This window comes from Chamaea fasciata, unplaced genomic scaffold (genome assembly GCF_029207755.1).
Source record: "Chamaea fasciata isolate MVZ Bird 193981 ecotype frontalis unplaced genomic scaffold, bChaFas1.0.hap1 SCAF_10, whole genome shotgun sequence".
Lineage (NCBI taxonomy): Eukaryota > Metazoa > Chordata > Aves > Passeriformes > Sylviidae > Chamaea > Chamaea fasciata.
The window spans coordinates 20,997,189-21,020,051 of record NW_027094095.1 but is presented as its reverse complement, the minus strand read 5'-3'; the positions used below and the strand labels follow the sequence as shown (position 1 = coordinate 21,020,051).

Genomic DNA, 22,863 nt, shown 5'->3' with positions numbered 1-22,863 from the left:
TTAATTAATGTTTTGGAAGCACACTCGTTATGGTGTATGCCCTGCATATTGTGACATTCTGACAGTGTTCACTTTTGAAATATTAACACACAAAGGTATTAGAAGCACATCAAATTTTCTGAATATTTACCTGCTAAAAACCCCAAAAATCTCCCTGTACTGTTATTTTTAAAAAGAGATCTAGTTTATTTTGTGTATGAGGAGAAATTATGAAATTTCTCATTGGGCTCTGCATTCAGAAGAGAAACAGTTATATAAGAAAAATAATACAATAATCTTTATAGCTGGGAGTTTTTAATACTGTATATGTACACCAAATAAATAGGATTAAATTACTGCACAGTTAGCATTTTCAAGGCCAGGAGACAAAATGTGTAAACAAACTTACTGATCTAAAAAAATCCCAAAACAGTCTAGAAATACAATTAATTGCCACTCAGATATTTAAGGGATTCATTACTGGTAATTTGCCTGTAATTTTGCTACATCTGTTTCTTTATAGCTGCTCCTATTTTTTCCTTATTTTCTTTCAACTCGTGTTTTTACAAAACAATAATGTTCTTCATTTTATAGCAGTAGAAAAACATCATGCAACCCACGCTGGCCGGAAGATGAGCTTGCAACAAAGACACTTCTAGAAAAACCGTAGCACAGGTGTGATTCTCACACCACAGGCTGGCCATTCTCCTTGTGAAGCTGAAGTAAAAGACTGCAAATTTCAGAAGACAAACCCCTTCCTTTGCTGCTACTCCTTTATGACCTAATTTTAAGTCTCAGCTACAGTGCTGTAATTTCTCTGAAAATTATACGCTCGGAGCAATTATTTCCTTACATTGAATGCAAAAGTTAGAAGAAAGTTCAAGTGAGGCAGAGACGGTGCTAAATTTGCTCTATTGTGAACATGTCATTCCTATATTTGTTCATGGAACGATAAGGAAACAGGAAAGCCCCGTATTTTCGATCATCTTAAATGCACGTAGCAGAGCTGTGCAGCCCTACCTGCAGGTCCCAGCAGTTGAAAAACAACACAGGTCACCTGCTGAAAAAACTTCCCCGAAAAGAGTTTGAGCGTTGTCTCCCTCCAGGGCAGTAATTACCTCCTGCTGCAGCAGATGATCTGAATAGATCCATCAGAGGCGGCAAAATTGCTGCTACAGGCGGTGAGCTTTTCTCGGCGAACGGGCGGCAGCGGCGCGCTCTCCCGGCCCGCACGCCCCTGGCCGGCACGGCGCCCCGGGGCCGCCCTCAGCCAGCGCTGAAGGCGCCGCGCTGGGACACCCGGCCAGCGGCCTCCGGCGGCCGCCGTGGGCCGTCCTTGTGTCCAGCCGGCCGGGGGTGGCTGCAGGGCCCCAGCTGGAGCCTGCAGAGAGAGGCCTTTGCCTTTCCGTGCCTCGGGGCCGTGGAGCGGAGGGACAAGCGGCCGCCCCCATGGAGGAGCTGGGCCGGGCAGCGCCTGCGGCCGCCGAGCGGCACAGGCACGGCTCTGGGCCCTGGGCTGCCCAGGGGAAGGAACAGGAGGGTGGAGGTGCCATTCCTGCCAGGGGGACACCACAGCATCCCCCTGGGCTGGTGCCCTTGCCTCCTGCCCGCTCCCTCCCGCTGCTCCTGAGGGCAGCACCAGGGCCGCACGTGGGTGAGAGCTCATTGTGATTTCCCTCACTGAGGTGCAGCCAACGTTACTTTGCCGCTATTTGTTGCAGCCGTCAAACTGAACATGCACTGAGTCAAATACCCTTTTCCACTGGCTGCTCCATGTTTTTCCTTAACGTGCCAATGGTGTTTTAGGAACAGGTTCTCCTCTGTGAGAGATTTCACACTGTTGTGACTCCTTCAACGTCAACACGTTTTTGAGTCAGCACTGTAGTTGTATCGGAAGGGAAGTATCTGACTTGTTCTACTGTAGATAGTGTCTCTACAAAAATAAAAAATTCAAAATAGTGTCATCGATTTCCTCCCATTTTCTTGGTGGCTGTAGTTTGAGACTTGGAAGATTTTTGTTTTCTAATTCTAGTTGGTTTTTTTTTTCCTCACACAGGTGGGCCTGGCTCTGGTAAAGGTAGCCAATGCAAACAGTTAGCCAAGAAATACGGATTTACTCACCTGTCCGCTAGTGACCTTCTCCAAAATGAGTTATCATCATTATCAGAGAGAAGTAAATTTATCAAAGACATCGTGGAATGTGGTGACCCTGTGCCTGGCGTGAGTGATGGTTTTATTTGGGGTTCTAATAGTTAAACAGAGGTGTGTTGTCTAAAACAGTGGAAATAAATACTGGATCTGATGATTCCCATTTCAGTAAAATTAATCTGTAACCTCAGGGAGACATTTCCTTGTTGCCAAATCCATGGCACTTGTTTCCCCTTTCAGTGCCAGTATTTCTTTATGTCTCACATAGGCAATAAATTAGACATGAAATACAGTGAGACAGATGCATTGCAAAATGTAAGTGTAAGTACAGGAAACAGAAACTTTATGTCCTTTTTATAGCGTTACATTTCAGATTCAGAGCTGGTCCTCCTGGCAGCTATTTTAAATTACAGTACCTGCAGCAGTTCCCTGCAGAGCTGGCTGACATCCCAGACTAGCTGGACTGCAGCTTAATGGAGACTCTGAAGGCAGAGGGTGTTGTTCTCAGCTGGACCTGACTTTTACATGGCAGGTCCACACTCCCAACTCTTGGTGGGTCTTCAGCAACTGCAGCTAGGTCAGAGGATGTGTTTGTTAATGAAAGATACTGGGAAATGCTGCTCAGGGGAAACTAAAAGCTGTGCTCGGGCTTGATTTTGATTGCTTTGCGCTTCAGTGTGTGTTTGGTCAGATGGGGTCACTTTCCATGTAATATAATTATACCTGTGACATAGCAAAATGCAATCAGACTGGAAAATGCTGCAGCAGTACTCCAGAGGTTCACAGGTATTAACATTCATTTTGAAACTATGAAATATTCTGAGCTATCTGGAGGGCACTTGGAAATCTTGGCTGGATTGCAACATTAGATTTGTGTGGCGTAGCTGGTCCTGAGAGAATAAAAAGCAGGGTTGCCCTGATACCTGCAGGACAAGAAAAACTCCTGCATTCACAGGCCCTACTTATAACCAAACAGGATCGTTTTCAAGGGTGTAGAACTAAAGTCAGTGCAACAAACAAAGGTATCAATCTTTGTTATTAGTTAACTAACTGATCCCGTCTCTTTCCCATACAGGGTATTGTTCTAGAGCTGCTGAAGGAAGCCATGGTTTCCAAGCTAGGGGACACAAAAGGATTCCTGATCCATGGGTACCCCCAAGAGCTGAAAGACGCAGAGGAGTTTGAGAGCAAGGTGACCATACAAATGTAATGCTGTTCTAACTCCTGTAATTCTGGCGCTGCCTTAGTCCCTCTCTTCAGCTGACTGCAGAAGGGACATGAAAAAAGCCAATCCAGCAGAGCTGTGCTGCTGATCACTGAAATTTTGGCGCCCCATCAGTATTGCAAATCTAGCTGTTGTCCTTACCTACCCAGGCTCTAGAATACAAAAGTAAAGCCTGATTTTACCTAAATTTAATGTAAACCAGGAACTGTTCACATTTAGGGGAAAACATCATTTTAGAAGCAGTTTTCTGGTTCTAGTGGATAGTGCTGTAATTCTCATGAAAATCTGATCAAGCACTATCTGATGCAGGTTCACAGCAGTATGCATCTTTACAGCTAATATTTATTACCAGCCAGCTCTGCTAAAGCTTGCTGCCACTTGAAACAGCCAAACCCAGATTTAATTTTTGTGATGAGTAACAGGTGGCACAGCCATAAAAAGAGCGTTCTGCAAGTGCCTGCGTGGCGCTTCCCAGAGTTACCCATTTCCTCAGGATGTGCTAAGACCTAGTGAGAACTCTCAGCCGTGCACTTCTCAGCCTGCCGAAAATGCTCTGCCTAAGCCTGTGCATGAATCTGCCAGGGTTTAGGAGAAAATAAGTGGTGAATTAGGGATAATGGTTAGTATATGTTACATCACATTGCACTCCAAAAAAGTCCTAAAAAAGTTTATAAGGTAATAAAGCTTTAATGAATCCCCTGTTTTCTCACTGAGCCTTTAGCTGCTTTACTTAGTTGATTACCATAAAAGCCCAGCAAGATTTAGGCGTCAAAAGCCAGACAAAATAATGAGAAATGGGATTTGCTATAGTAGCCATTCACAGAAATGTTGATTTACTAGTACCTTTAATAAAATGCTGTAGATTACTAAAAAGATGGTGGAGATTTCTTTCATTTTGTGTCTAAGGAGAAACTATTTCAGCAGTTCTGCTTCTCTGGCAGACATACATGTTTTTGTCCTGTGGGCACTCGTCTATTTTATGAAGTGGGATTTAGAGACTGAAGTCTCCTGCACTGAGGTATTGGCAGGCAAATAAGTCTTAATGCATCCAGTGCTGGAGCAGAGCTCCTCGAAGTTCCCTGAAAGCAGCACAAGATCCCATAGTCCTGGACTGCATTTGGCATTTGGAGTAAAAGACAAGGACCTCAAGTGACCATTCTGGACGTGCTAAGGCACCCCTGTTGTGCTTTGTTTCCACTTTTCACAGGCTGGCTGTGAGCTGCTCAGTAGGACTGTGAAGTTTTTTTTTAAATGAGTCATTTTTGAGATAATGCTTTGCAGTTCTTTCCAAAGGGTGATGAGAAATTCTTAAATTATAATTGAATGAAAAGAAGTGCACATCAGGCCTTACTAATTAATGGCAGCAAAGTACAGAAAAATAGTGCTACGTATCTACATGATATGTAAAAAGCTTTATAATTGTTAGCAATGACCTGTTCTACTTAGAAGACATCAAGAATGCTTTTATTTCAGAGCTTGACTCATAAACAGAATGTGCTATATAGAAACAGCTTATTCTCCAGCCAGTTTTGCCCGATTCCCTTCTATGATACAAACAATTGTACTTTTACCCAGACATAATTCTAGAGAAGCACAAAACTCTGTTCCCTCCTCAGTCTTTCTACAAGATGAAAAAACATTATTAAATTACGTATTACGCAGCACCAGGGGGGAAGTACCCAGTGAGACAGAGTAAAGACCCAAAACATTAGACTTGTTTGGTATGTATTGTTTAAACTAAATTGTGTCAGAAAAATAGTAATTTTTTTAAAAAAGTAGCAAAAATTGCTGTAATACCTGATAAGGGCATTACTTCCACTTTTTGTGGATTTTAGTTTGGAAAAAAGATATTTCTATAATGGTTTGAATTCCAGAGCAATACTGAAACTTTTAAGAAAACCATGTAAATTTTTCAAAGGCAAATCAGACTGAGTGTATCAAGCAAGATGCTATTATCTGATCCTATCAGTCAGTAGACTCCTTCATATGCTCATTGTAAGGTGATGATATGACTGATGAAAGGAATTGTTTCCTATTTATTCTATTATAATTTAGAATAGATCATGGAATTCCTCATGTAAAACTGGGAGGAAATAACTTCTCACCATCCTAATCCAATTATACAAAAAGGGCATTTGCTTAAATCATTGATTAAGCCCACATCTTTTTTTTAAAATTCTCTATGTCTCTTGCACTATTAAAACTGCCTTGTTGGCTTTTTTAATCCCCAAACCCAGTGCTGCTACAGCTAATAGCATTAATGTTTTCTGTGTGGAAAAAATGGGTAGATAAAAGCCTGTCATTGAACTGTCTGACATAATCCCTTGGCTTCAGCTCCTCTTAGAAAGTCATTAAGGGTAGTAGAAAGGTCAACACAATCCAGACATCCTCAGTCAAATGCAGAAGGCCTGACATGAAATATTTACCTTTATAGTATTTCTTCCTTTAAGGGCTGTCAACAAAGATAACAATGACAATTTCCATAAAATGGTCATTTAGACTTTCTTTGCTGTAGCCATGGTAAAAATATGATTTTGTAATTGTCATTAGTGTGAAGAGCAGGCATCTTTTTCCAAGACTTCTCACTTTTTCCGAAAAAGTGTTTTCCAGATCCCTGCTGGAAGGAGAAGGAATGAGAAAAAGACTGAGTCTTTTAAAGGATTAAATACATAACTGCATGGAAAAATTAATGTTTTTCCCCCACTGATCCTGTAATGCCTTTATTTTGCTTGAGATAGTGGAATTTATCGCTTTGGGCTCAGCCCAGCAGTTTTTGCTGATACCAAATCTTGTGTCAGAGGGTACTGGGCCTGAGCAGGGTGCATGACAATGCATTCCAGGATTTATGCTACATGACACATGTATCTTTCTGTGTTTCAGGGAAAGAATGATGAGGACTTGTGTTAAGAAATTTTGGCTCTCTCCTGAAATACCATAAAGAACATCTTTCTCTTTCTTGCCATTTCTTTTTTCCCATAAAGTACTGCAATATCTGTGATCAAATGTAGAGAGAGACAATTATTTACCATCTTTGCCAGGCCTAAGAATAAAAAGAAATAAATTTGTATTTATTTTTATTAGAGAAAAGGACAAACTCTCCCTCATTACTAGTCTGGCACTAGCCAAACACCATTAAAGGACCAGCTTCCCATAGAATTTGGAAATTACTTGCCAATTTGAAAATGCTGAGAAATGTATCACATCCTTCCTTTACAGAATGGGTAGGAATGATGTGGGTACACTGCAAACAAGGATGTAAAATTCTGTGTGACATAAATTAAGTCACAGGATGTATTCCTGTGAATATTTGATGGTGTCCCTGAGCCTGTCTGTTGTTACTCATTTCCATCTCAAGTGGGTTCACTTTTATGTGGACATTTCCTGCTACTGCATCTTGAAATACTGAGCTATGGCTCACCACTCCCTTTTCACACACTGAACAAAGAGAAAGCTACAAATACACCTGAGTCAAGTATCCCATAAGTCCTGCACTGTTTGCATCAAGCAAATAATGAACTGACACTCTTCAGTCCAAGTAGCCAGAAATTGTCAGATCCTGTCTCTTTATCTGTCTGTGTGGAGCCCAGGCAAGCACAGCCGTGCTCCTCAATGCTGGCATCCCTTAGTGCTGCTACAATAAGAGGTGTTTTTTTAGTAAGCGTAATTTCTCCATGGACAAATACTATTTGCTAATAAATTCCTTGGTGACTGTTTTGGTGTTACCCAAACAAAGTCACTTCTACTGGGCCAGCACTTTGACTGTTTGTTGTTTTCCTTTGTCTCTAGATTGGGGAGCCAAGGCTAGTGCTCTGCCTGGAGTGCTCTGCAGAAACCATGAGCAGTCGCCTTCTGGTGAGGAATCAGAGCACTCAGAGCTCTGAGAACTCTGAAACCACTGAAGAAAGAATTGAAAGCTACTACCAAGCATCAAACCCTCTGATTGCATACTATGAAAGCAAGACACAGTTATGCAAGGTAAATTACTTGACCTTTTAAATTAAATTATTGCTTTTTACATCAATTAGATGAGCAGAATTTGGAAAACACTGATATGACACCATTTATGAACTGTTCCTGCATTTTCCAGTTGTTCTCGTTTTACAATTCCCTGGTTTATTTGCAACTTCTGCAAACTTCTGAGTTCCACAGAACAGTCTGAAAGAATAAAACCACAGATTTATCCTTCGTCAGAGAACATATTCTGAATCAATAATTCATCTGTATAGAATCTCTTATTAAACATAGATTCTGGAATGCTTTTCTTTAAGTATTAGGATTTTTTACTCTATAAGGGCTTTCAGAATTAGGATGGAAGATTTTGTTAATCCAAAGCCCTTTAGTAAAATTTTCAAAACTGACAGTGTATGTCCTGAAATAAAACAGACCTGCGTACAAGAAAGATCTGTTTGCTGGAATAAATAACATAGTTACACTAATTCCAATTAATCATCTTAGTTTACACCTGCTCAGGATGTGATATTTAAAGCATTCTTTTTATTCTATAATCAATACTTTACAGAGAAGCAAGAAAAATTCCATCAGTGCACTTAGCTGGCACATCTGTAGACTCATTTACATAGGAATTTGGGTTTTTTTTCTTTATTTCTCTGCTCTGTCATGGCAAACTGTCCCTTAGCTCAGTTATAGAAGGGTCTAGTCCTACTGCTCTGTCTTGTCCTAAAAGAGAAAGAATCCAATAATAGTTTCTGGAAATATTATGGGATCTATTATTTCTAGAGGCTGTAGCAAACATGCAAATCACCTGCCTCAAACTTTTCTCCTTTGCAAAGTTCTCAAAAGTGAAATGTGCAGCTAATTTATGCACCAATATCTTGACCTGAGGAACGGGGTAAATGACACAAGGCTGAGAAAAAATGATACTCTAAGGAAGAGTCCTGATTTGTGGCCTTTCCTAACCCCAACAATAAGTGCACCATAAGACAAAGCCTATGTGACAGAAAAAAGTTCCTGTTTACTTTTCATCTTTAGGCTTACAAACGATGATGTGGTTTATTTGTTTTTTCTTTGAGCAGCTATCTTGCCAAAATTGCAAGGATGTGCCTAACTAAGAATTCAGTACAATACACAATACACCAACACAGCACAGTGCCAAGGAAAATAGAGCTCTCAGTCTCAATATCCTATTCCAGGGAGCTGTGCCTACCACAGTGTTTCCCTTTTTGAAGCATAAGGAAAGTGACAGCCCCAAAGAGAGTGAAACTGCACCTCATACTTTCACACAGATTTTGCAGTCATGGTCTGCTCATTTCACTTGACATGGACTTTCCTTGCCCTTCCTTAATGCTTCTGCTGCAAGTTCCTGCTCCATCCCCTACGTAATGGCAAAATATGCAGTCTTTTCTTGAAAGCTGGTAGCTCATTAGTTCCTTAAAGAACTTGCCAAATCTGTGGGTCAGAGCTGGATATGTGATTTGTACTCGTGGCATTGGTTTTGGGGAAGCTGACATTGTATGTTTGCATGTTAGAAAATACCTGTGCTTTGCTTGAGCAGTGCCTACACGACTTTTCTTACGATGTCTGTACATCGTCTGACCTTGCTTCAGGTGAATGTGGTGTTTACCATATATCCATCTTCCAGGTGGCACCACTGGGTACGAGAGCTCTGTAAAATCAGCTTTATAAACATTATTGTGGAAAATGTCTTTTAAAACTGTTTTAGTGGTGAATATGTTTAAGCTACATGTGTTGAAGAAAGCAGAGGGTCAATGGGAAGTTTGCAATTCCCAGGACATGGGGTTAGTTTCTTATTTATAGCAACAGATTTTACACACGGCCAAGCATTAACAGCCACTGAGTGTTCTCTGAATGATGAAAGGAAATTCAGGTGGAAAGCAGAAAAACTGGCAATAATAACTTCTGATCAAATATATCAAATATAACTTCTGACTGAAATTTTCTTTTTTTTTTTTTTTTTTTGTGCAGGCTAGGCTAAAATAGGCTTTGTTTTTATTTGTAATAGCATGCACACACACAGAAGACCAAGACTTTACTTAGAGGCAGTCTAACGTGTTTAATGTTTTTCTTTCCCATTTTAATTAAAACATCACATATTTTCAGTGTTGGGGGTTTGTTCATTCCTAAGTGGGTTTATCACTCTCCAACACTGACCAGTGCTGGCTGAAGATGTTAATGGTCCCATGGAGATGCTGCTGCCTCTATAACTCTCCTGAAAAAACTGTGTGTGTGTGTTTCCTATCCATTCAAGGCAAAGCCACTAAAGTTAATTTGCCAGTGTTGATTTGAAGACCCCTTAAAATAAATTCTCATCTATATTCAGAGATTTATTTTAAATCACCCATGGACCTCCATGTAACTATAGATCAGAGGCTAGTGTACTCTTTTTCTTAGGGAAAGTTGGTGGGATCCAATAGCTTCAGGGGAACAATGCCTTCCTGAAGGTGCTATTGGGTGATCCAGCTCAGTCTGTGATCCCAGGATAAGCAATGGCCAAAGCATCTGAAGAGAAGCTGTTTAAGAGAGGAAAAGGAGTCTAAAAGAATCTTTGATTCCTGCCTAGGTTTGGTTTTTCAACAGAAGCAGTTCTTCAGTGAAAGGCCCACGTGAGCTGCATGTCCCTTGGGATTGCAGCAATGCACTTTCTTAAGCATGCAGGAGTGGGTGTTGAGATTCTAGAGGAATATCAGAGTCTAAATCCCACTAACTTTCATGAAGATTCAGCATTACCCTTTTCTAACCAGCTTACTGCAGCGTGTGGTTAAGGACCACTAAATTTTCAAGTATTAATTGTGTAAGTGATCGTGTTTTATAAAGGCTTGACTTTAGGACCCAGCTCCACCTGGCCAGAGAAAAGAAAATCAGAAATAGACTTGTGTGACACAAAAATGGGGTTGGCATACTGGTGTAATTTAATTTCTCCAGTTTAAGTGTATTTAGGGTTGGACAAAATTTTCCACTGACTGGGAACAGCACATGACAACAGTGGGATATATTTAACTTGTCCTATCCACTCCAAAGGTTTGCAGTCCTGAAACAGGCTGATTTAATATGCAAATGTAAAATTCAGTCCTGGGCAGAAGGCCAGCAAAAGGTCTGGTGTGGGAATTAGTTGTTGGTTGTGCACTGAGCAGAGGAGGAAGTGATCTGTCACGCCACATCAAGGTGTGGTGAGAGTACAGAGTCAAACGAGCTTTCTTACTCTGTGCATTGGAACAGGCGTTAGGCATGGTTGGATGGAGCCTGACACACACAGTGCAGACACAGAAACTCAGCTCTGACCTGGCTTCCTCTGCACTCGTTGGGAACTCTCTCCTTGCTTTACTTGCACAAAAGAGACAAAGGTATATGGAAAATTGTAACAGCATTCCCACTTTAATCCTCGAGGATGTTACGACTTTCCCCAACCTGGAGTTATTGTTCATAGGTGCACTCATAACTAATATGATATGTGGAACTGGAAGACTTTTCCATTCTGCTGACCTCTGAACAAGGACAGTGACCTGGTGAAGCTGACAAAAAATCAGGACTGTGCTGGAAATTTCCCTTTGGCCAAGATTCCCTCTTTGTGTTTCTGCTCAGCAGCAGAGGCTTGAGGCATGTCGGACAGAAGGTGAAGGCTGTGGGTGCAGATGAGACACTTGTGAACCTGACAGGAATAAACAACAGCAATCCTTCCAGCACCCTGCTGAGATGAAGAACTGTGTACATATTTGCAAGGGAAGATGAACTGACTGAAGAATGAAGGGCAAAGGCAACAGTGTCCTCACTTTTCTGCTGAGGCATTAGGTTTCTAAATTGTGTTCTGGAAGGTAAAGTAGTTGAGACTAATAAGTTAGAAATTTTTCAAGAATTTTTTTTAAAATTATGTTTTGGGGATTTAGTTTAATATGCTGTAATTTCTTTTGTAGTCAGTTTCAGAACACCCACCTGCTGCTAAGGACAGCAAGTGTCTGCTTTTCAGTAAAGACCTTGTGCTGGAAATGCAAGGGCTGAAAGCACTGCTCTCAAAAACACTGCCTGCAAGCTGCCTGTTTCTGTGGGAATCAGGTGCTTCAGCAAAATGACATTAAATGAAATGAAACAAAATGCATTATAGTAGTAGTAAGTAGGTGGACACTGTTGGTTTAAAATCTATTTCTCAGTGAGTTCCACAGCAGCTGGACAGAAAAGTGCATCTGAAAATTTAGTAGACACCTACTTGTGTTTTGACATGGCAAAATGTAAATCCCTTTGAATATATGGTCCTCTCTCAACTGAGAAGAAAGCAAGGAAAAAAGAAAAGATTGTTTTTAATATCTGACTCATCCTTTAAAGCTTTTTTGAAGTGACAGTATGTAGGAGGGTAGTAAGTAAAAGAGAAGAGCAATGCCTTGGTAGTCAAGCAAGACAGCCCTGATCCACCTAGCTAACGTAAGACACCTGGTAGGAGTCTTACATACAAGTTTCTTATTCAAGTCTGAGGAAAAGGGCATGAGTATAACAAACAAGCCAAGCATGCTGGAGCAGAGGATGAAGGGTGGCCAAAAACTTTGACTATTTCAGATCACATGCTATGAAAGCTTAGACTACAAAGTCCAACAGAGGTTTGTTTTTCTCTGCTTATTTTCTTTCTTTTTATATTTTTTTTTCCTCAGTGTTGTTCTACTATTTCTTTCTAAAATCACTTGCAATCACATTTTCCATAACCGTTATGAAAGAACATGTGATCATCCACCCTCTCCCGGTGTTCCACTTGTGAGCCTTCCCTTGCTGATCCCATTGTAAGTGCGTGTAGGGAGGGGAGACGTCCCCCTTTCCAGAGGGGGTAATCAACGGTAATAGTGAGAGCAGTTATGTGGTTTATTTCCATCTTTTGAAAGGTTCTCAGACACCCATTAACCCTGATAGATAAAGATGTGGGGAACAAAGGAACAAGTGATTCTCTATTCCCCCCTTGGCACTTTGTGGCCCATTAGATGAGAAACTGATCTAGAGAGATACTTAGAAACATTAGCAGAGGATCATAGATAAAACACAAAATGCACGCCTGATATGAATAGGTCTTGGGGCAATGTGTTTTCGGTGGATTTAGACAGCCTGATCCATTGCTGAGAGAACCAGGTGCTGCACAGCCTCAGAGAGATTTTCTAACACATTCTAATGACAGAGACATAAATGTTAGAGACAACACAGCGGAACTTGACTGACCTTCAGTAAGAAGATCCTAACTAACGGTTCATTCCAGAGTCTGGCCTCAGCCATCCTCTCTAGAGTCAGGTTCTTTTCAGTGGCAGTGTATGTTTAGAGTTCTAAATTTCAAAACCTACAACAAATGGAGATTTGTTGACAGAAAACTTAATTGGTTGATTTTAATGACAAAAGGAGCAACATTGTACCATAGGGATTGTTACTCCAAAAATTTTTCATGTGAGCTCATAAATTTCTCTGTATTTGAAGTTACCAAAAGCCAAAGCTGCATTTCAAAACTGTGGAAAACTGTATATGGATCTTGTTTTATGAGAAGCTAGCCTTAAATAGCCTTGAAAACAGGCCAATTTATGAGGTTTGTTATAATCTGAGGGAGAGAAATAGACTTTTTTTTCCTCTGGAGCTGCTGAGAGTGTCCTTGAATTACTGTAGTACTAGATGTGAATTATTGGCACATTAAGTAAGTTTTGTGCCGTGATGTTAAGTTAGTTTTATGAATTGGGCCTTTGTTATTTAGGAGGCCAGCACAGGAAGCACTGGGGTAGTCATTAGTCAGGCCCATCCATATTTTATTGCTATTGTTAGGAAGTCAGTGGTTTCCATGCTTACAGAACTAATTCTTCATCACAACTCCTTAGATCTAGACCTGATTATCAGTCCCAGTTCTAAAAAGGTCACCAAAAAGCCAGTGGCAATCAGCTGTGCTGATAAGATTAGATCAGTTGGACAATGTATTAGTATTTATAAAGAGATAATAAAAATACATATCAAGATGAGAGCCCTTCACCCTGCATGCAGTATCTTTCCTGTGGGATAGCCACAGGAAAATAGTTGTCTTGGCAGTTGAGACAGGCCAAACAAGGTGTTTTATAGCAACTGAGATGGGAGTTGCTGGTTTTGTTTTAACTGGAGAAGGTGCATTTGGTTCAGAACGGGTCATCACTCCCGTTTTCTCTTTGCTACTGGTGAGTACCCCCCAACTTCTAAACACTTCTGAAAGATGTGGAGCCCCTGTGGGAGAGCTGCCCTTTCTGAGGCACCAGCACGTGCCTGCCTCTGCCTCAGCTCTACGAAAGGCTGGCCAGGCTGGGTATCCAGTGCTGGAGCTCTGGGTGTGGGATAGGCTGCTGGGATGTGCCAGCACTTCCAACAGGATGCAACGGGGACCAAACTTCGCAGCATCTGCGGGTGCCACCACGAGTGAAGAGCTCTGGGGAGAGCCTGCAGTCCCTGCTGGATCTCTGCAAGGAGCAGCTGCTGACTCCCACACAAGGCTTAGCACCAAGGGACTTAGATGTACATGGACTGCAGTCAGCTGTGCAGGAGCTGGCTGCAAGACAACATCGTATCTGAGCAGAATTTCTTGGCCTATTTAAAAATACATTTATTTGAATACGGAACTCCTTTAATTCTACTGCAGACCAAAGATGGCAGAAAGTATTACAGGCAGGGGTGTCCGCTTCAAAGACTACAATTGTCTGGCTTTCTAGTCAGCACCTTGGAGATGAAAATGCAGCAGGTCAGAAAAAGATCCTTTCACAAAGTTGTCATGGGTCCATTTAATCTTGTGCAAACATCATGTCACGCGTGCATGAAAGACTAAGCATGGAGAAGCAGAGAAGAATCTTGCTTTGTGTAAAGGCCAAAGCTCTCAGCAGGCATTTTGAGGAAAGGAATAATCAACAGAAGCATCTGTGTGGAGTACACAGCCAGTGTGAAAGCTGCTTCTGTCACTGCTGTGAGTGCAAAAGACAGCTCTCCTTCCTCAGGTGACACAGTATGGGGTGGACATGAAACTCACTGCTCAGAACAGCTCCGTTCTGCCTCACGTTTTCCAGGGAACACAGACAACTATTAGTGGCTGCAAGTGCCATTCCTCTCTGCTGAAACGCAGCTCTCTTATCTTCAGCACAGGAAAGTAGATTGGTCTTGTTTTTGTGAAGTACAGTAATGAAAAATAGCTTGGTCAGAAAACTGACTCCTTGGGGTGTTCAAGAAAAAAAATGCTTCACTGAAAGTTGAGTTCTTACACCACAAAAGCAGCACCCTTACAAAAGATAGGGGCAAAGGATGCATAAAACCAGAACCAGTTCACCAGGTTTCCAAATACATATGCACTGGAACACATTGATTTGCCAAGTTACTGTGGAGTGGCCAAAACCCAGAATGCTGTGCAGCCCTTCAGAAGGACCTCGACAGATTGGAGTGATGGGCAGAGAGCCCTTGGCAAGTGTTCTGCATCAAAGGTGTAATTTAAAACATGAGTACTTAAAGCTCCCTCGCTTGACTCCCTGTACTTTGCTACAGACAATCAAGCCTGCAGAACCTTCTTACAGAAATCCGTGGAAAGGAAATGAGTGATCTGGCTTATTGAAGCTGCTCCTCTACATCAGAATGCTTCTACCATGAAGCAGAATGACTTCCATTTTACATTAGACCAGTTGTTTGCGCCAATGTTTAGATTGTGAGATAATTCTTTGTAACTTAATCTAAACTGGTTTTTTCCTGCTTCACAGGTTGATGCAGAAGGGACACAGGAGGATGTTTTCCTGGAAATCTGCAAGACAATTGACTCTTTTCTGAAAAAGGAAGAGGCAGCATTTTCTTTTTCACCAGAAATGCAGTAATGAAGTGTAAGGTGTGTACACAGCCTTGCCCACGTGCACCCCACAGCCATGATTTGCTGGTCAAAGCAGTGCTGCTTCCTTGAGAGGTATCTGGAATGTGTGCATGTGGCGTGTTAATCTAGGTGAAATCTTTGTTCTGACAGTACACTCAAAAGAAAAAGGTCTGTATGCTAACTCCACTCTAAGAACTGCATTTTGTTTTCCCGGGTGTTTGCTCTCCACGGGTTAAAAGCAGCAAGGTGAGCAGCAGCTCTGGTTTGTATTTCATGGTCACACACATTCCATGGGAAACGGGACAGTGCCTGGCCAGAGCTCTCCACCCACCCCAGTCACTGTCCAGCAGACTGACATTAAGGTTATTGCATACAAGTTTCCCATTGATTATTATTTTCTTTTAATTAACAGTATTAATTACTGTGGTGTCACTTAGCTTGTTCTTGGACTTTAGTGACTAAACCTATTCTCTGTAACATGCAGCTCTAAGAGAGCTGGAATTAGTCAAGCTACAAGTTAAAATAAACTTTTCACACATCCCCAGAACACTGTTGCAAGGAGAAAAACTCATTGAAGATACAGTTGAATGTTGTAGAAGTCTGTCAATCCATTATTGGGGGGCAGACACCATTTTTGAGACAGTCTTGTCTTCTGCTGGGAATGTTATGATTTTATAACTGAGAATGATGATTGTATTGTATAGCTAAATGTGCAATCCAGTAACGATCCATATTAACAGCAGTTGTGCTATAGCTATTCAAAGTCCTTATGTAAAGTTGGTTATGAGCCAGAACATTTCATGTCATCTTTAAATTACATTTCAAAACTATTTCAAATACAAAGTTCAGATTATCATCTGTTGTCTTGTACTGGCATTGCCAAACCTTGGGAGGGCGTGGTGGGGTGGGAAACCAAAAAACAGGAAAATGTCAGGGATTATTTGATTCACGTTGCTTGCACCTTTAGTAAGCCATTTATCTGTAACCTGCAAAACAGTCTGTAAAAGTGCTATCGTATTTCTGTTAGGTTAACTAAAATATTGTGGAGTTTCTTTGGTAATACTGACAGCTAAATAAAAGCTAGTTTGACATTCCTGTAAAGTAACTGCATCCTCTTACTGGAACTACTGGATGAATTCACAGTGAAAGTGAGTTGCATGATTGCTTGTACTGTCAAAGGTGTACTTTATGCAGCAGACTTGCATTTTTAAAGTTACCTTTCTTGTAACGAAGACAAAATACAAATAAAACATGTACAACAATGAGGAGTAATGATTTCTGTTACAGTATATGTGGGTTTAATCCTTTTCAAAGCACAGTACATGACTTGAAAATATAGCTCAAATCAGCATGCTTACAGAGTATGTCCTTTTTCCAGTCAGGGCAAATTCTTCTGTTTCCTTTTCTTCCTTAGCATTTGCCCTGTAGATGCTAATTCAATTATTTTTTTAGGGTCTGTTTTATGTATGATCTTACATCCTTCATATCCTGGATGTTCCTTCTTCCCTGGGTCCTTCTCTAGCCTACATTTCACCTCTGGTGCTCTGGGAAGTGCTTCTCCAGCTCCAGCCAGTGGCAGTGACAGCAGCACCTGCAGTACCACACCAGCTCCAGAGGGCAGCTCTGGCCACACCAGCTGCTGCTGCTGGAGGCGCTCCTTTTAAAAAGTAGAATACTCTGCACGTACCATGAAGTTGCAAATTCATCTGGGTAGGTTTTCTGGAGTATTTTCTATGGTATTTAATTACAGTAGAAGTTATAAGGTGTGGAGTCTCATACTTGTGCAGGATGGGAACAAAGGCAACAATCAGCTGCTATTTTGTTGGGGGTTTTTTAAATCGAATTACAATTATTTTACCGTGCACTTTCAGATTAATTTTTCTTTCTGCTTCTGTCTTTTCTGTGGAAAAACCAAAAAAATCCCATGCTTGATTTGGTGTATGTGCATTAGATACCTATTTGCATACGTTCATAATGTATGCAGGAGAAATAGCTGTATATGCATGCATAGGGAAACATTAATATTTATACATATTCAATAAAAGAGGACTTAGCCAAGACACTTCTTTCGTGGGTGATTCAGACTTGAAATGATCCCTTGGCTTCCAACCTTGTTCCAAGGATACCAAGATCTTTTGTTCTTTCCAAGCTATCCTGAATTGATGACTGAGTATTTTCTCTAATTTACTTTTCTTATTTTATTCCCCTAACTTTTTCAGAATATAAACAGATAATGTTACCACAGATCATCTTCCTGATGATACACCTTCACCAACTCTTAGTTTCCCATAAACACCACGAATGTTGTGGAAAGCTAATTTTTATGGTCTTAGAAAGCCTCTCAGAGCAGTATCTTTTCCAATTAAAACTAAAATATATCATGTGAGTTTTGTGTTGTGTTTAAGGTTTATTAAATTTATCTAAGTATATGAGATACGTGAGATATGTTTACATATGATACTTGCTCAGTGTTTTAGTAACTGTATTGTATTACTTTCTAAATAGATTAAATGTCTAAATGATTTTTTCTGAATCAAAAAATAGCTACACCTGAAGTTACTGCAAAAATACTGACCAATTTATAATTAAAGTTACTAGGTGCAGCCAGCCAATTATCCTTCTTATTGCCATCTTTTAAAGTCAAATTTGTTTGTTTTCTAGCTAATTGCTCTGAGTATTCTAGTTTCAAAGCAACTGGAAGTCTACTACAGATATAAAATAATCAAGTGGTTCTGAATCACAAGCTATACATTTCAATAAAAAATATATTAAGTAAAATATGTCACAATAATTACAAAGCTTCTCAAACAATGCTATACACTGTATCAAGGCTACCAAAATGTGGCTTTTCTGTGATCTGCCCAAGAAGTCTGTGAGTGAGGAGGGAGAGGACTGGAATGCTAAAGCCGCAGGGAGAGCCCGCAGGGCTGCCCAGCCCGGGGCGGAGCGGCGGAGGCGGCGCTGGGCACGTCCGGGGCTGCGCCGCCGGGCCGGGATGAGGATCCAAACGTCCTGGAAACGCTTCTCCATCTTGATTAAAGAGTCAGAACTACACAGAAAGGAAGTCACAGCAAGCATTCTATATATAAACAGACTGTATCCACATAGTTTATTTCTCACAGTTCTCCTGACAATTGAACATTATTTAAGAACATACTGTATACACAGATAAGAAGAAACATACAAAATGTTTTAAATGATGCACAACAAAATCCAGCAGTATAAAAGAATGCATGTGAACCCTTGCTCACTGCTCAGGCTAAATTTAATCACTGTTTAAATAGTAATAAAAATACAATCTTTCATGGATCTTGTGCAGACTACAAAAGAGGAAAAATTATTACCATATATATGATTTATATTAGGCAGTTTTCTTTGATGAGTTGCACTAACAACTCCAAATACAGAGGCAGAAGGCTGTGTATTTTATTTTAAAGGAGTAAATGTTGAGTATTAGAGACTTTACACAGTTACTAGCACTGGCACTTTTCACCATATTTTGTACACATCACATGATCATCTTATATAACATTACATTTAAAAAATATATCTGAGTGACAATTTTATAACATTCACACACCATGAGCTGGTTAAGGAAGCAATGCCACGGTTGCCCCCTGTAGTGCTTCACTGTTGGTAAGTAGAGTTCGTTGTGGTTTTAAAAAAAAATTTAAAAAATTGAAGGTCAACATGATTAAGCAGCTCTGATTTAACAAAGGCCCGTAGCCAACCATCGCCGAGACAGTGAGTATTTTTAGAGTACAGCCTAGAAGCAAACACTGTCATTGGTTAAAACCTTGCCTAAAGAAGTCAGTTACTGTGCTGAAAACTATTTCACAACAAAACTGCAAGCTACTAAACTGTTTTTATATAAATACTTCATCTCCTCTGGATCTTATTATAACCGAGTTCTTCAAAGCCTTTGGAATTTACTCTATCTTTAATGTGTGCTCTCATTTCTGGCTCACCCTTTTGTGTGTTTCTTTTGTTTAGATTCACCACCTAAAAGTGACTAATGTGGTGAAAGAAAAGTCTCCCAGTGAAACCTTCTGCACACTAGGAATGTTCAGCTGCTGTTCAGTGATCTAGAACCATGACAGCTCAAAGCTGTAGTTTGACAAGTACACCCAGGAAGCTGTCATGCTGTGAGTGACATTTCAGGGAAAGCAGAGTCTTTCCAAAATGTGCACAGAATTAACAATGGTGCCATTGTTATTTTTCAAAGAGGATAGTAAACCCTAGATGGTAGATCTGCTTCCCATGTCATCTATTTGCTGGAAAGTAGTTTGGGTCAAGATAATTGTAACTGGTGCCCTGCGACATGCAGTAGTCTCTGTCTAAAAATGTCTCTGCTCTGTAAATAGGTTCTAACTGGTGATCTTCCTTATGAATCTCTGTTTCATGCAGACTGCAAGGGAAAGAAAAAAGATAACAGTTTAAAAGTCAAATATTTTCCTTATCTTTAACTTTCAGAAACAGTGATCATATGAACAGATTCATACCAAATTGGATAGCAGTTCATTCATAAAATCTAATTCCCCCTTCTATTTAACTGTACCGAACCTATCTGTCCACTGCATTAAAAAAAAAAAAAATCCAGAATCTGCTTATGAAATGTATCCCCCACAAAGAGATGCTAAATTATCTTCCACTTTACTCAACACAGGATATGTGTCCTGTGCTGGAGCAAGATTTCCACCCTACATAGCAATTATGCAGTAGAGAGATTCAGTCAAATGAGAAATTACAAGAAGAAGCACAGGCTGCTCACCAGTCTGAACAGGAATCACAGAAATCCAAGGACATCTCTTGAGGGCAGTCCTGGCAGTGCCACCGAACACCCTGGATAGGTTCAATCCCACAGTTGTCACACTGTGGAGCACAAGGAAAAGCACTGAGAAAACAGCACCCGGAGGCACTTCCATTGCTAACAGTGTCCAGCAATTCACCACATGGAAATCTCTGTGTGCCCCTGTGCTACTGCCAGCCCACACAGCTGAGTCCTCACCACAGACCACAACGTATCTGTGGATAAAGGAGTCCTCATTCTCTGGGAGAGGCCTCCAGAGCCCTGAGGATCCATCAAGCTTTTGCCTCACCTCCCACACTCCACATGCTCCACCCTGGCATTACCCTGCTGGAGAAAAGCAGCCCAGCCCTACCCAGAGACACTGCTTATCCTCAGGTGGCTCTAAGAACTGCTGTGACACGGCACAAGGATGTGATGTTTCACACAGGCCCAGCCACACGGAATGCCAGCCTTGCCATGGCAGAAGGAAGCAGTAAGACCAGCCCAGCAGAGCTTGTAGGGGGGCTGTGGATCAGGGCACAACAGGGCACACTGATGCACTTTCCAACTCAGGAAATGTAGTAACACATCATGGGTGGGCTGCAATTAAAAGCCAAAGGGCTGGGAAGGAAGGGGAGTAACATGTTCAGAGTAGGAAAATGGAGGTCTGGAACTAAAACTGAGCAAGAAGACAAGAACTAATCCCAAGCGCAAGAGCGTGGCATGAAGAGAAAAAAACCTAAAAACAAAACCATGAAAGACTAGATGAAAAATTCACTGTGCTACAGAAGAGGGGCAGAAATGCAAAAATATTTGATCAAAAAGAAAAAAAAAAGAAACCAAGAAAATGGGACTTGCAGGCAAGGAGAGCTTTTCAAAAATCTGAACTGAGGAGTGCAGCAGAGACAGGACTGAAAAGGAAAATGAAATGTGGGAGACAAGCCTGTGCTCCCACAGCTCATCCTCTCTCCATCTATCAGAACCTGAAGTTCTGTCTCAGCATCTGTGAAACCTACTGGGCACAGCAGCTGCTCCTGCCACCACTAAGGCACCCAGGGTTACAAACACCTCACACACAGATCTGCCACAGCTGCATCCCTTCTGTCCACAGATGGCTTTCTGAGTGTGAGGCTGATAAAGAGGAGGGATCAAGAGCTGTTCTTTGAAAATATCAAGTTCAGAATAATGCTAGAACTGAAAAATTGGCTCCAGTCATCTGAATTTGAGAACCAAGACAGTGGAAAGCCTTGACCTTAATTTTTGTGCTCCAGCTCCCCTCTGCCCTGTGAAACAGAAATAATACTATGCCTTTCATTTTGTAATGAAGAAAAGAAGTGTTTGCAAATTGCTCGGATATTATGGCATTGAAAGCCCTAAAAAGCCCACGAGGGATTCAAAGATTCAATATTCAAAGCACAGGCTGAATAATGTGTAGTAAATGAGGCCAAAGGCTGTGCAAAACCAAAACTGCTCTCAATGGCTGCTTATTAGGTGAGGTCTGTCCAGCCCACAGACAAAATTTCCTAAGGGAAAACAGCGCATTATCTCCTGATTTCTCAGCTTACTATAATGCATAATACAATCAAACCCAAATGCAAGGAAACTTTCAAAATTCAAATGCTTGACACTGTGTAATGTTGATTTACTTCTCAGAATAATTTTATGCAGAAAAAGCAGTTTGTTGAAGTCTGGTTTGCTTGATAAAGTTTCAAATTTTGGGGGGAAGAAAATGCTAATTTAAAAAGTCCCCACAAATGAAATACCAAACATACCATGCCAACCAAAACCAACAAAAATAAGAAGCACCTTGGTGGTCTAATAATTTCAATCTGTCAGTATCAGCTGATGAGACTGTCTTAATTTTGCAGTCAATCTGAATTAAACCTTGAACTATTGTTACATTCTTACGTAAATGGGTATTAGAAAATAAATCTATCTCCATAACACAAAAAAGCCCCTGTTCCAACAGTTACAGCAAGCAGTTAAGACACAAAATCCCTTGCAAACCAGAAAATGAGATTTTGAGAATGTCCTTTCTTTCATGTTGCCTATTAATGCTTGTTACTGGGACAACGTATCAGTTTGACTTAATGTTTATTTTCTTAATGTTACATAAACATTGTTTTATGTCCTTGCTTCAACTTCTGTCACTTATCACCTGATGAGACTGTGAAGCTGCTACAAAACAAAACAAAAATATTAATCTATTACTCTTATCCAAAATCTCTGTCCCTTCTTTGGCCTCAAGTGGAGGGAAAATTACTCCAATTACTTCTGATTATTTCATAATCAGAAAATTATCATTAATGAATCACTGTCAAAACAGAATGTAGTGTCAAATGGAATTCTGTCATGATTTAACAAGGCTTTAACACAAGCTGTATTTTCATAATGTGGTGAGGAAAAGGCAGAATGTTTATTAATGTCCATATACCATCAGCATTCAGTGAAAGCTGAGCTACCAGAAAGAGTGAATTACGTGGGCTGTGTTTTTCTTAAGGAAAATGAGGGAGAACAGACTCAGTGAACAAAAACTAAGGAACCAAACCTGCTATATTAAACAAAATCTTTTCAGTAAATTCAAACCACATTCTCTTTGAAAACTTCTACAATCCACTGAGCAACAGAAGAACATCTCTTGCACTCACCTTAAATCCCACATGCTGCACAAACCCACTTTCTGCATGCATCTGCTGGAGTTTCTGTTTCTTCAATTTTTTAAACTCTAACAGTTCTTTGTATTCGGGTAACTCTCGATACGTTACTGGAATACTCTCTTCATCCTGTTCAAGGTAAAAAAAAACCCAGAAAAATATTCTTACTGTAGGAATACCATAACTACTAAGACATTTATTTGCTCCATAAATCACTATGTATGATTAACAGTGTTTAAGAAAATGACAGCAATATATTCTAACATACTGGAAAAATACTTTT

General features: G+C 40.6%; 2 protein-coding genes across 5 annotated transcripts in view; one reads left to right on the top strand and one right to left on the bottom strand.

Annotated features, from left to right (window-relative positions):
- Positions 1 to 16,402, top strand: part of AK5 (adenylate kinase 5) — an 83,064-nt gene extending 66,662 nt beyond the window's left edge. The window contains exons 11-14 of the mRNA XM_066192619.1: positions 2,036 to 2,199; positions 3,203 to 3,319; positions 7,139 to 7,327; positions 15,034 to 16,402. Coding sequence (XP_066048716.1) covers positions 2,036 to 2,199; positions 3,203 to 3,319; positions 7,139 to 7,327; positions 15,034 to 15,144 — 581 coding nt within the window. The 3' untranslated portion in view covers positions 15,145 to 16,402. The remainder of the gene's footprint in view (positions 1 to 2,035; positions 2,200 to 3,202; positions 3,320 to 7,138; positions 7,328 to 15,033) is intronic.
- A 1,819-nt stretch (positions 16,403 to 18,221) lies between these two features.
- The window catches only part of ZZZ3 (zinc finger ZZ-type containing 3), a 56,648-nt gene continuing 52,006 nt past the window's right edge, over positions 18,222 to 22,863 (bottom strand). For all 4 annotated transcript variants that reach the window (XM_066192614.1, XM_066192618.1, XM_066192616.1 and 1 more), the window contains exons 11-13: positions 22,575 to 22,709; positions 19,909 to 20,009; positions 18,222 to 19,545 (exon numbers count right to left, since the gene is read on the bottom strand). In XM_066192614.1, coding sequence (XP_066048711.1) covers positions 19,401 to 19,545; positions 19,909 to 20,009; positions 22,575 to 22,709 — 381 coding nt within the window. In that variant the 3' untranslated portion in view covers positions 18,222 to 19,400. The remainder of the gene's footprint in view (positions 19,546 to 19,908; positions 20,010 to 22,574; positions 22,710 to 22,863) is intronic.